At 49.9% G+C, this 14,721-nt stretch overlaps 1 protein-coding gene and 1 pseudogene across 1 annotated transcript in view; both read right to left on the bottom strand.

The window, feature by feature from the left end:
- The window catches only part of LOC113744664 (synaptotagmin-11-like), a 43,271-nt gene extending 29,231 nt beyond the window's left edge, over positions 1 to 14,040 (bottom strand). The window contains exon 1 of the mRNA XM_027275322.1: positions 13,637 to 14,040. Coding sequence (XP_027131123.1) covers positions 13,637 to 13,670 — 34 coding nt within the window. The 5' untranslated portion in view covers positions 13,671 to 14,040. The remainder of the gene's footprint in view (positions 1 to 13,636) is intronic.
- LOC113744670 (synaptotagmin-11-like) lies at positions 6,228 to 8,360 on the bottom strand (annotated as a pseudogene).
- Positions 14,041 to 14,721: the final 681 nt, after the last annotated feature.

Genomic DNA, 14,721 nt, shown 5'->3' with positions numbered 1-14,721 from the left:
GTGTCCAGTCTGACAGCAGCCTTCTGGACCCGGACACAAACTCTGAGACTCTCGGTCCATTAGAACCAGAACCTCAACAACAAGGCTGAAGGTACCCTGACAACCACCGGTAGACAACCTTTCCGTAAACCTTCGAGTAACCTTTAAATAACCTTTCGGGTCCGTCTGTCGCATGTGAGACGTGTTTTTTTTAATAGAGTCCCCTACCTTGATTTTGGAAAGCTTTTTACTCGACACGGACCTCTACTCGCCTGCACCACGCTAAACAAGCCTCGCCCTCGACTTCTTCAATATGTACGCTCCTTCCCCCTCCCTGATACTTTTAAAGAACGGCTCGGCTTCTGCTCAGGCTGAAGACCTCCTGCTGTCCAGATCCACGTACTGTGAGCGTGGCACATAACGCAAGCCGGCTACCCAGTCCCACCAGGATTTCATCTTTTTTACATTTTTGTTGCAGGAGGAAGTGAAGTTGCGATAAGTTGCATTTCGACAGTCGCGCCGGGGGTCGAGGGGCCCGTCCCGGGGGCGAGGGGCCCCGTCCAGGGCGCAGCGAGCACTAAGTCCACGGCCCTGGGAAGCGGCGAGGTCCAGGCGGGCGGGCGCTGTAAAGCTCGCGGCTGCACTTTCGCCCCTCGAGCCTTTTCCGAGCCGACCCAGAGCCTGTCGCTGCGCACCGCCCGCTGAGTAAAGTAAAGCGGCCCGGCGGGGGCAGCCAGCGCCGGGGAGAGGTCCCACTAAGGGATCCTCATGCACGTGCGGCTCCTCCCTGAACCCGCCGACTTCAATCCCCCGGGCAGGACTGCTCGGAAAAATTGCGGTGATTGGTTAAAATTGCAAACACCCCTGAATTCACGGGGATTCACTGAGTTACGTTGAAGTTGCAAATCGCAACATCGTGAATTCCTGGAGGGTCTGACTACTTGCTCACTACTTACGTCCGGACATGTCCTCTCAACAAATCCACAAATTGGAACCTATCAGGTCCCAAACTAATGAATGAACACTTCAGACACTTCGATGTGTGTCTTTATCTTCTTCTGAACATGCGACCCGCTCCTCTTGCCCTCGCCCACTTCTTTACTTCGCTCACATTCCCAGAGTGACCCTGGGTCTGTTAGGAACCAGGGTCACTCTTGTGAACTTAGACAAGCAGCTTCTTCCATGCAACACGGAAGAGTCCAGGTCCGGATGGATTTCCAGTAGTTGAATTCTTTGATAAATGAGAGCTCCAGTTTTAATGGACTTGTTAATGAATCTTTTTTGTTCTCTGAACTCCCACCGACTCTCATGCAGGCTACAGTCTCACTTATTTTAAGGGAGAGGACCTCGTATGGCCGGTTTACGTACGCTGTAACATGCTGCTAACTGCAGGCTACGTTTCTGGTTCTGGTTTCTGGAGCAGCGTGGATGGAGAAACCAGTTCAGAGATCAGAGTCTGACACCTGCTGGTCAACCCGAGTATTACATCATGACCACAGACAGATGTAGACAGCCTTATAAATAAGAGCAGGTGCATATTACAGAACTTTTACTTTGACCGTCTGTGCAGCATCCAATCAGAGCTCAGAGGGGACCGAGGCGGGGGCTTATGTGTCACATGACTTCCTGAAAGATTCAATCTGACCTCAGATCAGCTGTATGCTTGTGTCGTCATCAGAGATGGGAAGTAACGAAGTACAAATACTTTGTTACCTGTACTTCAAGTTAGAATTTTCGGGTATCTTACTTTACTTCACTATTATAACTTTGACTTTTACTTCTTACATTTAGCTAAGTATCCGTACTTTCTACTCCCTACATTTTCAATCAGGGTCGTGACTCTTGCGTTTAGATGATCTTTTTTTGTTTTTTTGCGCATTTTACTTTTTCTCTTTGTTCGTTTTGTTTTCTTGGCTGTGGCTCGTGGACTCCTGCCCTCTCTGGCGGGTAGTTTTGTGTTTTTCTTTGTGTTGTTTTTAAATGCTGCTTCCCGTGGACACGCTGCCTTTGTTTACTCCGGGGAAAACAGCTGATCGCTAATTTTGGCGGGCATAGAAGAAGAGCAGCCGAATAAACCAGCTGAACTCTGGAGGGAAAACACACTGAGGATGCAGAGGAGGGGATCGGGACGGGACGGGCTTGTGGAGGGGACAGGATTTGGGCCATGTCTCCCTCTGTTGTTATGGACCTGTGCCGCTCTAGCAACAAATGACGAGCATATGGAGTATGAATGCAGTCTGATGTCTTCACAGAGACATGGCTGCACCGGGACACTACGCAGCAGGACGTCTCCGTGATGTCTTCACAGGACATGGCTGCACAGGGGACACTACGTCTCCGTGATGTCTTACAGAGACATGGCTGCACAGGGACACTACGCAGCAGGACGTCTCCGTGATGTCTTCACAGACACATGGCTGCACAGGGACACTACGCAAGCGAGTCTCCGTGATGTCTTCACAGAGACATGGCTGCACAGGGACACTACGCAGCAGGACGTCTCCGTGATGTCTTCACACTGTCCAGTTACTTTCCTGTTTTTTGAAGATTAGTGCAAGTCGTCATTCAAAACTCTGAGTTAAGGATCCATCAGTCCTGTTTACCTCTCCCCAACACACACACACAGTGATGTGATAGTTCTCACATAGACGCAGTCAAAGACCTACACATGCTGTCTTGCTGTTAATAAATATATGTTAGTCAAGGGTCTGCATTTAATGTTACTGTTCTAGGCTTTGACGGATAATATTTGGTAGGTTAATATCTATTTGCCATACCAATAGTGTTTGACACACCATGCACACTGACGTTACACATCCCTCATTCTTGTACAGCAGTTTATTTGTTGAATGTTTTATTGGCCAGTTCATTTTCTGTGCTTGCACAGGACTGTAGGTCCTGTAGCTTTTCCCTAAATGGTGTTTTGTCCTTCACAAGGTTACGGTTACTTTATACTTTAGCATGTTTTACAGCCTGTACTTTATACTTTAAGCATGTTTTACAGCCTGTACTTTATACTTTAAGCATGTTTTACAGCCTGTACTTTATACTTTAAGCATGTTTTACAGCCTGTACTTTATACTTTAAGTATGTTTTACAGCCGGTACTTTATACTTTAAGCATGTTTTACAGCCTGTACTTTATACTTAAGTATGTTTTACAGCCTGTACTTTATTTACTTTAAGCCATGTTTACAGCCGGTACTTTATACTTAAGCATGTTTAGCCGTACTTATACTTTACGATGTTTTACAGCCTGTATTTATACTTTAGTCTGTTTTACAGCCGGTACTTTAACTTTAAGCATGTTTTACACGCCGGTACTTTATACTTTAAGCATGTTTTACAGCTGTACTTTATACTTTAAGCATGTTTTACAGCCTGTACTTTATACTTTAAGCATGTTTTACAGCCTGTACTTTATACTTTAAGCATGTTTTACAGCCGGTACTTTATACTTTAAGCATGTTTACAGCCGGTTACTTTATACTTTAAGCATGTTTACAGCCGGTACTTTATACTTTAAGCATGTTTTACAGCCGGTACTTTATACTTTAAGCATGTTTTACAGCCGTACTTTATACTTTAAGCATGTTTTACAGCCGGTACTTTATACTTTAAGCATGTTTTACAGCCGGTACTTTATACTTTAAGCATGTTTTACAGCCGGTACTTTATACTTTAACTTGAGTGAAAAAGTTGAGTCAATACTTCAACTTTTACTCGAGTCTTTTCAAACACAGGTATCGATACTTGTACTTGAGTAAAGAATGTGTGGTCGTCATAGTGAAAGAGCAGTGTCAGATGTTATATAAAGGTTGTGTGATTAATTAGACTGACATCATTAACGAGCTGCAGACAAACGAGGGCTAACTTGTTTTATTTGCACGTCCAATCAGAGTAAGGATTCTAACACAGAGGTTAGCATCAGGTCTACAGCAGGGGGCGCTCAAACACTAAAGCTCCGAGGACTCACAGGAAGGAAACCACATCTTCAATCTGTAACAAATCTACATCCAGGACCGGGGCGGGGCGGGACCAGGACCAGTTCCTGATTCCGGTCCCAGGACCGGTTTCAGGACCAGGACTAGGGCTGTTCTCTGATCCCAGTTCCCAGGACCGGTTTCAGGACCGGGACCAGGACCAGGGCCAGGACCAGGGCTGGGACCAGGTCCAGGGCCGGTTCCTGATCCCGGTCCCGGGACAGGGCCGGTTTCAGGGCCAGGACCGGGCCGGTTCAGAGCCCAACATGCTTCAGTCTTTATGATTCAAAATAACAAACATTTTTAATATGCCAGAGTTAACAGCTGTGACTTTAAACCAGAGCATAGGAAAGAAGGGGGAGGAGTTCAGGTGAGTTCAGGGTGAGTTCAGGTGGAGTGTGTGCAGCTCGGCGTGTCTCTAACATCTTGACTTCATCAGCTCGGGTTAATTAATTAAGCTTCATCACCTCGTTTATCCTGATGACCTCATCAACAGCTTGTCTAAACGTTCTCTCAATGTTCTGTGGAGGTTTAAACAGGTTGTCCACGTGAACACCTGTCCACATGTTTCCTGACCTGAAGTGAAAGTTCACCTTCATGAACATATTGTCCAGTGTGAGACCTGGTTCTGATGGACCTGCAGGTGTTCAGAACATTTAAAATCTTCATCAGCTTTAATCAGCTCTGTTTAGCTTAGCTTAGCATCAAAACAAACATCGTTACGTTACATTAAATAATGACGTCAAAAGCCCCGCCCCTTTCACTCTGTGCTCCAATCACAGTGAGCAACCCTCCATCAATTCTCCTTTCCTGTTACTTAGAGATGCTACGTGTTGCTTAGAGATGCTACGTGTTAGCTTAGGATGCTACGTGTTACGCTTAGAGATGCTACGTGTTAGCTCCTCTGAAGATGGTCAAAAATAAAAGTGACATCATAAGTTAGCTAATGATAGCAAAATGCTTGCTAACTAGCCAACTAATTATGCTACGTAGCAAGCAATTATTGTTAGTTAGCTAGTTAGTTATTAGTTAACATTAGCATTTTGCTAACATTAGCTTTCAAAATGGATTTTTTCTTTTCAGCACAGACGAGCTAACACGTAGCATATCTAAGCTAACACGTAGCATATCTAAGTTCAGGAAGGAGGAAGCTGACCAAGGCTAAGTCAACTGTGATTGGAGCACATAGTGAAAGGGGGCGTGGCTCAAGAAAGGACCAGTACACGGAACAAGACTGTTGACGTCACCTCTGTGACGCCATTTTTACCTCCTGGACTCAGCAGCTGTTTCAAACTTAGCTTCGAGCTATCTTAGCCTTCAGCTACTTAACCTCGAGCTCTCTTTAGCCTCAGCTAACTTAGCCTCAAAATAACTTAGCCTTGAGCTAACAGTGTTTATAAGTGATCAGCTCAGTCCGTTGTTACGTACAGATATATAAATATTACAGCGCTGACTGCAGGCTAACTGTTGCGTAGCTAACTGAACCAACAGACAAAGCTAACGTTAGCGTGCTAACATCTGAGCTGGAACTTGAATAATTTAATAATGATGGTTGGAAACTATATGAGTAAATAACAGTTAGCTTAGCATAACTTAGCATATTTCCCCAAAATTTACAGAGCAGTCGTGTTAGCTCGTGGTGCTACGGGGACTTCCTGTTTACGTCCGTTCTTGATGTTTCAGGGTGAAGTCACGATGGAGACAAACGTCATCGGCTGCCACAGCTGATTCTGAAACTTAAAAACGTCACGTGACAAACACGGATGGAACCCGCCTCAGTTACCCACAGTCCTTTGCAGTCCACCTCCTCCAGGGTCAGGGTTGTTTAAACGTTCATTTCACGTTTCCTCTGTGCAGCATGCTGCCATCACACAGACAGACGGGCAGACAGACGGGCGTCTGGTGGTTCTTCTCTGGTCCTGCGAGCGGGTTATTATGGGATATACTCAGCGTTGGTTATATATGCAGTGTTAGTGAATATTTTCATCACGTTCGGACTTCCTGTCGATCGTGGACAGACATGCGATGATGATCAACAACAGCAAGAGGGGGGACTCTTTTTCTTTTGGATATCCTCCCCCGTCAACAAACGCACACATGGAACAGTCCGATGATGTCATGGAACAGTCCGATGATGTCATGGAACGTCCGATGATGTCATGGTTTCTTTTAAAAAACGCTCGTTTTTCTTTTCACCGGCTGAAAAAAACAAAAGCTGCAGCTTTTTATTGGACTGCGAATGTCGTGAGGTCGCGAGAGAGAAAACGACAGAGTGTTGTGTGTTACCTATGATCACAACAGAGTGTGTGTGTGTGTGTGTGTGTGTGTGTGTGTGTGTGTGTGTGTGCTGTACACTGAGTCTTTCCCAGCTGCTCGGTGCTCTCCGCTGGCTCCCTCAGTACTCGCTCAGGTTGTGCCATTTGGAGATTGGCGGCGGGGGTTTTCACACACCTCCCTCCAGTGGGTGGCGCCGGAGGGGGCGGGGCTGTGCAGGCCGAGCAGCAGGCGGCCCAGAACCTCGTTCTTGGTGGTCCGGTCGAAGTCGACCACCAGGAACTCCACGGAGATCTCGGGCAGCAGCTCGGGCGGGATGTCGTAGATGAAGGACTCGTTGAAGACCGGGTTCAGCGTGCACTTCTTCACGTGGGTTTTCTTCTTGGCGATGCGTTTGCGTCCGTAGAAGACGTTCACCTTCACGTACGGGTCTACGGGGGAAACCATGGCAACGTTACACAAAGCTGACCAATCGTGTTCAGAAGAGACACCAATTCCACAATGCTCTGCTCTGGGCCACTCACTTGCTGACAGGCCGGTGATGTCCATCTTCGGGAGGTGTCGAGCCTTCAGGACGACCACGCTGGAAGATGAGACACCGGCTGGTAGGACAGAGACGCCAGCAGCTCGCCACGAGTCTCACACTGAACAACACACACACACACACAATGAAACATAATTATTCATACAGAACCAGAACCGGTTTAATGAACTGTCCATCACGTTTATTCACTGAGCCAGTGGAGACGTAACGTGTTCTCGACTCGTGGATCCAAACAAACTGTTTGTCTGTCGTCATGGCGACTGCAGCAGAAACACGGCGTCCCAGCTCAGTCTGACAAACAGATGTCTGTCTATTGATGTCACATGGACGATGATGTCATCAGACAGCTGGTCTTAACATGTGACCTCGTCAGACATTTTAACCTGATAAGACAGACACGCTGTAATCTGATTACCTCGATGACACACGTCCACAGGTCAGAACCAGAACAACAACAACGACAGGAGAGAATGAATATTAACGAGCCTCGTCATGAATTTCTCTTCATGACTGTCTCTGGTTTCCAAATCACAGACCGGACCGGACCGGACCAGGTTGTGGACTCACCTGCATATTCCTCTTTGTGATCTGCTGGCTCAGGTGGACCCGGCCCGTGCTCGGGTCCGCCACCTTTCAGCGGCACCCACAGCCTCCCCGATGACGTCATCGCGGGCGAAGCGGTCGAAGCTGAGGACCAGGAAGTGCAGGGTGAGCTCGGGCAGCGAGCTGTAGGCCACGCCATAGAAGGTGAAGGTCTCGTCGAATAGCTGGGTCCAGAGTCTTCCTTAGCACGCGGGTCTTCACGCGATGCTTCTTCTCTGGCAGGATGTCATCTTCACGTACGGGTCCGAGCTGCCCGCTGCTCGTCCATGGCGGGCAGGCCGCGGGCGCCGACGATGGTCACCACCAGCGCCTTCTTGGGAAGTTGTAGTCGACGGTGAGGCTGATGGCGCCCAGGCTGGGCTCCGGCTCCGGGTCCGATGAGGCGGGGGTGAACGGGGACGCCGTCTTGCTGCTGGTCTGGCTGCTGCTGGCCGAGCTGCTGTCCAGGCAGCAGTAGTCGGCGCGGACGGGCAGCGCCCGCTCCAGCCGGGCCTGGCTGTGGGCGGGGCCTGACCCGGCGGGGGGGGACCAGGTGACTCATCTGCAGCTGACCCGGGACGTCCAGGATGGGTTCTCGGCGTCCACCAGCACCATGCCCCTCCCCGTGGTGGCGGGGCAGCCTCGCTCTCCGTCGCGGTCGGAGCGGTCCGCTCGCCGGATGCCGCGGACGATCCGCTTGCTGCTGCTGAGGGATTCTGGGTAAATACTGATGCCCTTCAGCATGTGGATGAACTTGTAGGGTGGGTCCTCGGCGTCGCAATAACGGTCGCCATGCAGCTTGTAGCGTCCGGAGATTTGCAGGGTACCGGCGCTGGACAGAAGGACCACAGCAGCACCAGAACCACGACGACCACCAGAACCAGAACACCAGCTCCCAGGAAGCCCGCCAGGACCGGAGACATGGCGTGAGACAGACCCGGACAGAGAGGGACATGTTAGAACAGAACCAACACCGCAGAGAATGATCACTGTCACCATGACGAACCACAGCTGTGATTGGACCGGGTGAAGTCTGTACGATGATGTCATCATCACCTGACACGTCAGTCACATGACAGGAAACACGAGGACGATTCACAACAGAGCAGCTGGAGACTACATTTCCCATCATGCAACAAGAAATATCCTCTTCCTAAACATGACGTCACGTATGTTCATATCCACACGCTCCGCTTCTCCATGACTGCCGCACTGAACTGTGGGACGGCGTTATCTCACAGGAAATGAAGCACTGAGGCAGGAAGTGATGTCACAGGAGAAGAGGAGGAGTTGTGGTGTGTGTGTGTGTGTGTGTGTGTGTTGTGTGTGTGTGTGTGTGTGTGTGTTTTTGTTTGGTGGACAGAGGATCTTTGTTGTTCCATGATGACTCTGAGATCAGCTGTTTACTTCATCCACCATCAACAGACAGACAGAGAGACAGAGAGACGACAGAGACGACAGGACAGACAGACAGAGAGACAGAGAGACAGACAGACAGAGAGACAGACGAGACGAGACCGACAGACAGACAGACAGAGCAGACAGAGGACAGCCAGACAGAGAGACAGACAGACAGACAGACCAGAGCAGACAGGACGAGCGACAGACAGACAGACAGACAGAGAGACAGACAGACAGACAGACAGAGAGACGACAGACAGGACCGAAGACAGGGACAGACCGAGAGACGAGACAGACAGACAGGACAGGACGAGCAGAGAGACAGAGAGACAGACAGGCAGAGAGGACAGACAGGACAGAGAGACAGACAGACAGGCAGACAGACAGACCAGACAGACAGGCAGGCAGGCAGACAGACAGACAGACAGACAGACAGACAGAGAGACAGACAGGACAGAGAGACAGACAGACAGACAGAGAGACAGACAGACAGACGACTGAGACCGAGAGACGACAGACAGACAGAGAGACAGACAGACCGAGGACAGACGACAGACAGCCAGACAGACCGACAGACAGACAGGACAGACAGACAGCGAGACAGGACAGACAGTGAGCACTGACTGAGATTATAATGTAGGATGGGGGATTTTCACCATGTTCGCCAGCATCAAAGTGAGCGGCGTTACAGCACACACAAGGCTGCATCCACTCACAGACACACACACACACACACCCACACGCACCCACCACACACACGCACACACACACACACCACACACCACGCACACACGCACCACACACACACCACGCCCACACACACGCACCACACACTCACCGCACACGCACACACAGCCCCCACAAACACACACTCACACACACTCACACCACACACACACACCCACCACACACACACACACCACACACACACACCACGCACACACGCACACACACACACACGCACACACACGCACGCACACACCACTCGCACCACCACACACACACCACTCACCACACACACACACTCACACACACACCACGCACACCACACCCACCCACTCACGTCACCACACCACACACTCACACACCCACGCCACAGCACACCCACACACCACTCACGCACACACACACACACTCACACACAACGCACACCCCACACCACCCACACGCACACGCACGCACACACACTCACACACACGCACCACACCACACCACACACGCCCACACACACACTCACTACACACACACACACACACCACGCACACACACGCACACACACACACCACGCACATCACTCGCACACACACACACGCACGCACACACACACACCACTCACACACACACGCAGCACACACACCCACCCCACACCAAGCACACACACACACCACACCACACGCACGCACACCACACCACCACGCACGCCACACACACCCCACACCACGCACGCAACACACACAACACACACCACACACACTGCACACACACAACCACACGCACCCCACCACCACACACACTCACGCCACACCACACACCACACACGCACACAACACACGCACTCACACAACACACACACGCACACACACCACACTCACGCCACACACCACACACCATCAACCACACACACCACCACACCTCACACACACACACACACACCACCACACAACACACCACACACTCACCACACACACACACTCACACAACACCACACACTCACACAGCATCACCACAACTCACACCACACACGCAACACTCAACACACACGCACACACACACACACACACACTCACACACACCACCACCACTCACACACCACCACTCACCACACATCACACACACCACACACACTCACACACACACACACACAACTCACTCACACACACACACACTCACACACACACTCACACACACTCCACACACACACCACACTCACACACACTCACACACACACACACTCACTACACCCACACACCCTTCACACACACACCCACTCACACACCACACACACTCCACACTCACACCTCACCACACACACACTCACACACACTCACTCACACACCACTCACTCACACACCAACACACCTCACCACACACACTCACACACACCACACACACTCACACTCACTCCCACACCAACCACACTCACTCACCACACACACAACACTCACACACACACTCACTCACACACACACACACACACACTCACACACACACCCACCCCACCCCCACCCCACTCACACCACCACACATCACACACTCCACCACACATCACACACACACACACTCACACACACACACACACTCCACACACACCACCACACCACACACACACTCACACTCACTCACACACACACACACTCACTCACACACACACACACTCACACACACTCACACACACACACACTCACACACACTCACACACACTCACACACACACACACTCACACACACTCACACACACACTGTGACACATTTCATTAAGAACGTTACTATGGTCCTTACTTGAAATGTTCATGCACCAATCCTTCTGGACAAAAATGTCTGTTAGTGTTTGTTTAATGTTTGTTTTACGTTTGTTTTTGTTTTACGTTCGTTTAACGTTTGTTTTACGTTTGTTTTACGTTTGTTTTTGTTTTCCGTTTGTTTAACGTTTGTTTTACGTTTGTTTTCCGTTTGTTTAACGTTTGTTTATCGTTAGTTTTCCGTTTGTTTAACGTTTGTTTAACGTTAGTTTTACGTTTGTTTTACGTTTGTTTTATGTTTGTTTAATGTTTGTTTAACGTTTGTTTAATGTTTGTTTAACGTTTGTTTACGGTCGCCTGTCAGCGTCGGCGGTTGTCGGTCTACTTTAGTAACAGTGATGTCACATTTATATTTACATCATCGTCATTGAATATTAATCAGCACACCTGAGCCTGTCGCCATCGGGACCACAGGTAACAAATCTGAGTTACCTGAGTGACTCACTTCCTGTTTGTCACCTGTAGTTTCCTGTGATGAGTCAATAACTAACAGAAGCAGAACCAGAACCAGAACCGGTCCATCACTGTTCACTGACACAAACACTGAATGGATCCATTAATAATCAGACTGTAAACCAGCTGATCAATAAATCAAACAGCTGATTCCTCTGTCTGCTCTGTCTTACATCACAGTGATCAGTCTGTGAGGTTCTGCAGGTTCTGTGTAGTTTGCAGGTTCTGTGAGGTTCTGCAGGTTCTGTGTAGTTCTGCAGGTTCTGTGCGGTTCTGCAGGTTCTGTGCGGTTCTGCAGGTTATGTGCGGTTCTGCAGGTTATGTGCGGTTCTGTGCGGTTCTGCAGGTTCTGTGTAGTTTGCAGGTTCTGTGTGGTTCTGCAGGTTCTGTGTGATTCTGCAGGTTCTGTGTAGTTTGCAGGTTCTGTGTGGTTCTGCAGGTTCTGTGTAGTTTGCAGGTTCTGTGTGGTTCTGCAGGTTCTGTGTGGTTCTGCAGGTTCTGTGTAGTTTGCAGGTTCTGTGTGGTTCTGCAGGTTCTGTGTAGTTTGCAGGTTCTGTGTGGTTCTGCAGGTTCTGTGTGGTTCTGCAGGTTCTGTGTAGTTTGCAGGTTCTGTGTGGTTCTGCAGGTTCTGTGTAGTTCTGCAGGTTCTGTGTAGTTTGCAGGTTCTGTGTGGTTCTGCAGGTTCTGTGTAGTTTGCAGGTTCTGTGTGGTTCTGCAGGTTCTGTGTGGTTCTGCAGGTTCTGTGAGGTTCTGTGTGGTTCTGCAGGTTCTGTGTGGTTCTGCAGGTTCTGTGTAGTTTGCAGGTTCTGTGTGGTTCTGCAGGTTCTGTGTAGTTTGCAGGTTCTGTGTGGTTCTGCAGGTTCTGTGTGGTTCTGCAGGTTCTGTGTAGTTTGCAGGTTCTGTGTGGTTCTGCAGGTTCTGTGTAGTTCTGCAGGTTCTGTGTGATTCTGCAGGTTCTGCAGGTTCTGTGTGGTTCTGCAGGTTCTGTGTAGTTTGCAGGTTCTGTGTGGTTCTGCAGGTTCTGTGAGGTTCTGCAGGTTCTGTGTAGTTTGCAGGTTCTGTGTGGTTCTGCAGGTTCTGTGTAGTTCTGCAGGTTCTGTGTGATTCTGCAGGTTCTGTGAGGTTCTGTGTGGTTCTGCAGGTTCTGTGTGGTTCTGCAGGTTCTGTGCGGTTCTGCAGGTTCTGTGCGGTTCTGCGTGGTTCTGTGTGGTTCTGCAGGTTCTGTGTGGTTCTGCAGGTTCTGTGCGGTTCTGCAGGTTCTGTGAGGTTCTGCAGGTTCTGTGAGGTTCTGTGTGGTTCTGCAGGTTCTGCAGGTTCTTTTTGTCAAAACAGCGCTGGGTACAGACATGACGTCACCCGATACCCACCCCGACTGGCACGCGCGCGCACGCAGGGAGCGCGTGGACGCCCCGTGTGGCGCGCGTGTCGCGATGCTGCTGCTGTGATTGGCTGACAGTGAGCTCAGCGCGATGAACTCCATCTTCTGTTTGTTTGTTTGTTTGTTTGGGAATGAGAAGATGGAGGCGAAGCTTCAACCCGCCAGTCACGGCGAGGCGGGAAAATTAATGAGCGACAAGGCCGATGCAGTGAGACAGATAACGGCTGATAACGGCTGGTAACGGCTCGTAACGGCTGGTAACGGCTGATAACGGCTGGTAACGGCTCGTAACGGCTGATAACGGCTGGTAACGGCTGGTAACGGCTGATAACGGCTCGTAACGGCTGGTAACGGCTGATGGGTGGAGACCAGCCGACATCTTGGCTCCTACACCTGTTATACTGACGGTCAGACGACATGAAATCACGACACGGCCACGCGCGCCGTTTAACGGCCTCGGTTCGACATTAAGCGGCGGACAGAAGCAGAAGGGCTCGGTCCGGTCCGGCTCGGTCCGGTTCTTACCGTAGGCGGGTCCCAGCTCGATGATGTCCGCCATTTTGTGGATGAGGGCAGGATGCGGCGGGAGGAGACACGGAGACACGGAGACACCGACCAGCCCGTCACTTCACAGCCATACAGCGGCCACGAGGACCGGGATCACCGAAAACACGCCGCTGCTCCGGGAGACGAAGCCTTCATATGCTCGGGCTCGGTCGGTCTCGGGCTCGGTCTCGGTCTCGGTCGGGCTCGGTCGGTGCGCAGTGATGCTCGCGCAGTGATGCTCGCGCTCGGATGCAGGGAGGCTGCGCGGAGGAGCTCGCGATGAGGCTGGACAGAGATCGTCTGTGGCGGGGATGACTCACTCTGACGTGTTCGCCATGTTTGTAGTCCTCTGCTCTGCACCACACAGTCCTAAAACAATGTTATTAAACTGTTAATTACATGATTAAAACCTTTTATTGTTCGAATTAAATGAATTCATTTACAAACAATTACAATTCTACATAAACAGTGGCATCACATGACGTGTAGTTTCAGCCTATAATAAAGCAGCACATCTCTCTGTCGGTGTGTCAATATGAATTATATTTCTATTTTTTCATAACACTAATGTTTCCTGAACGTACCACAGACGATCCAGTTGAATGTGCTCTGTGGGGTTGAGCTGACTCCTTCTGTCCCAGGACGTTCAGAAAACAGTTAGAAGGATTTTCATGGAACTAAATCCAGACCTCAGATAAGTCCCAGATGTTATTCTGTGTCTCACCACAATGTTGTGGTCCGCTTTCTTATCCATGATGCATCAGTGTTCACTAAGTCACCATGATACTCCCTCTGTGTAACTCTGTTTATAGCTCTGCCCTCCCTGTCCAGCATTCACTGTTCAAACTGCAAACATCTCTTCATACCGATCCAAACATCTCTTCATACCGATCCAAACATCTCTTCATACCGATCCAAACATCTCTTCATCTCTTCCTCCGTCCGTTTCTTTCAGGTGTTTCACTCTGTTTCTCTGTCAGTAATGTTTCTTTGCTGCTATTCTGCCAACAAGTCCTTCTTCACAGTTTCTGACACAGTTCTTGAAGACGCTCATCACTCAGTTC

This window comes from Larimichthys crocea, unplaced genomic scaffold, assembly GCF_000972845.2.
Source record: "Larimichthys crocea isolate SSNF unplaced genomic scaffold, L_crocea_2.0 scaffold100, whole genome shotgun sequence".
Taxonomy (NCBI): domain Eukaryota; kingdom Metazoa; phylum Chordata; class Actinopteri; family Sciaenidae; genus Larimichthys; species Larimichthys crocea.
The sequence above is the reverse complement of the archived record's forward strand: the minus strand, read 5'-3'. Positions and strand labels throughout refer to the sequence as shown.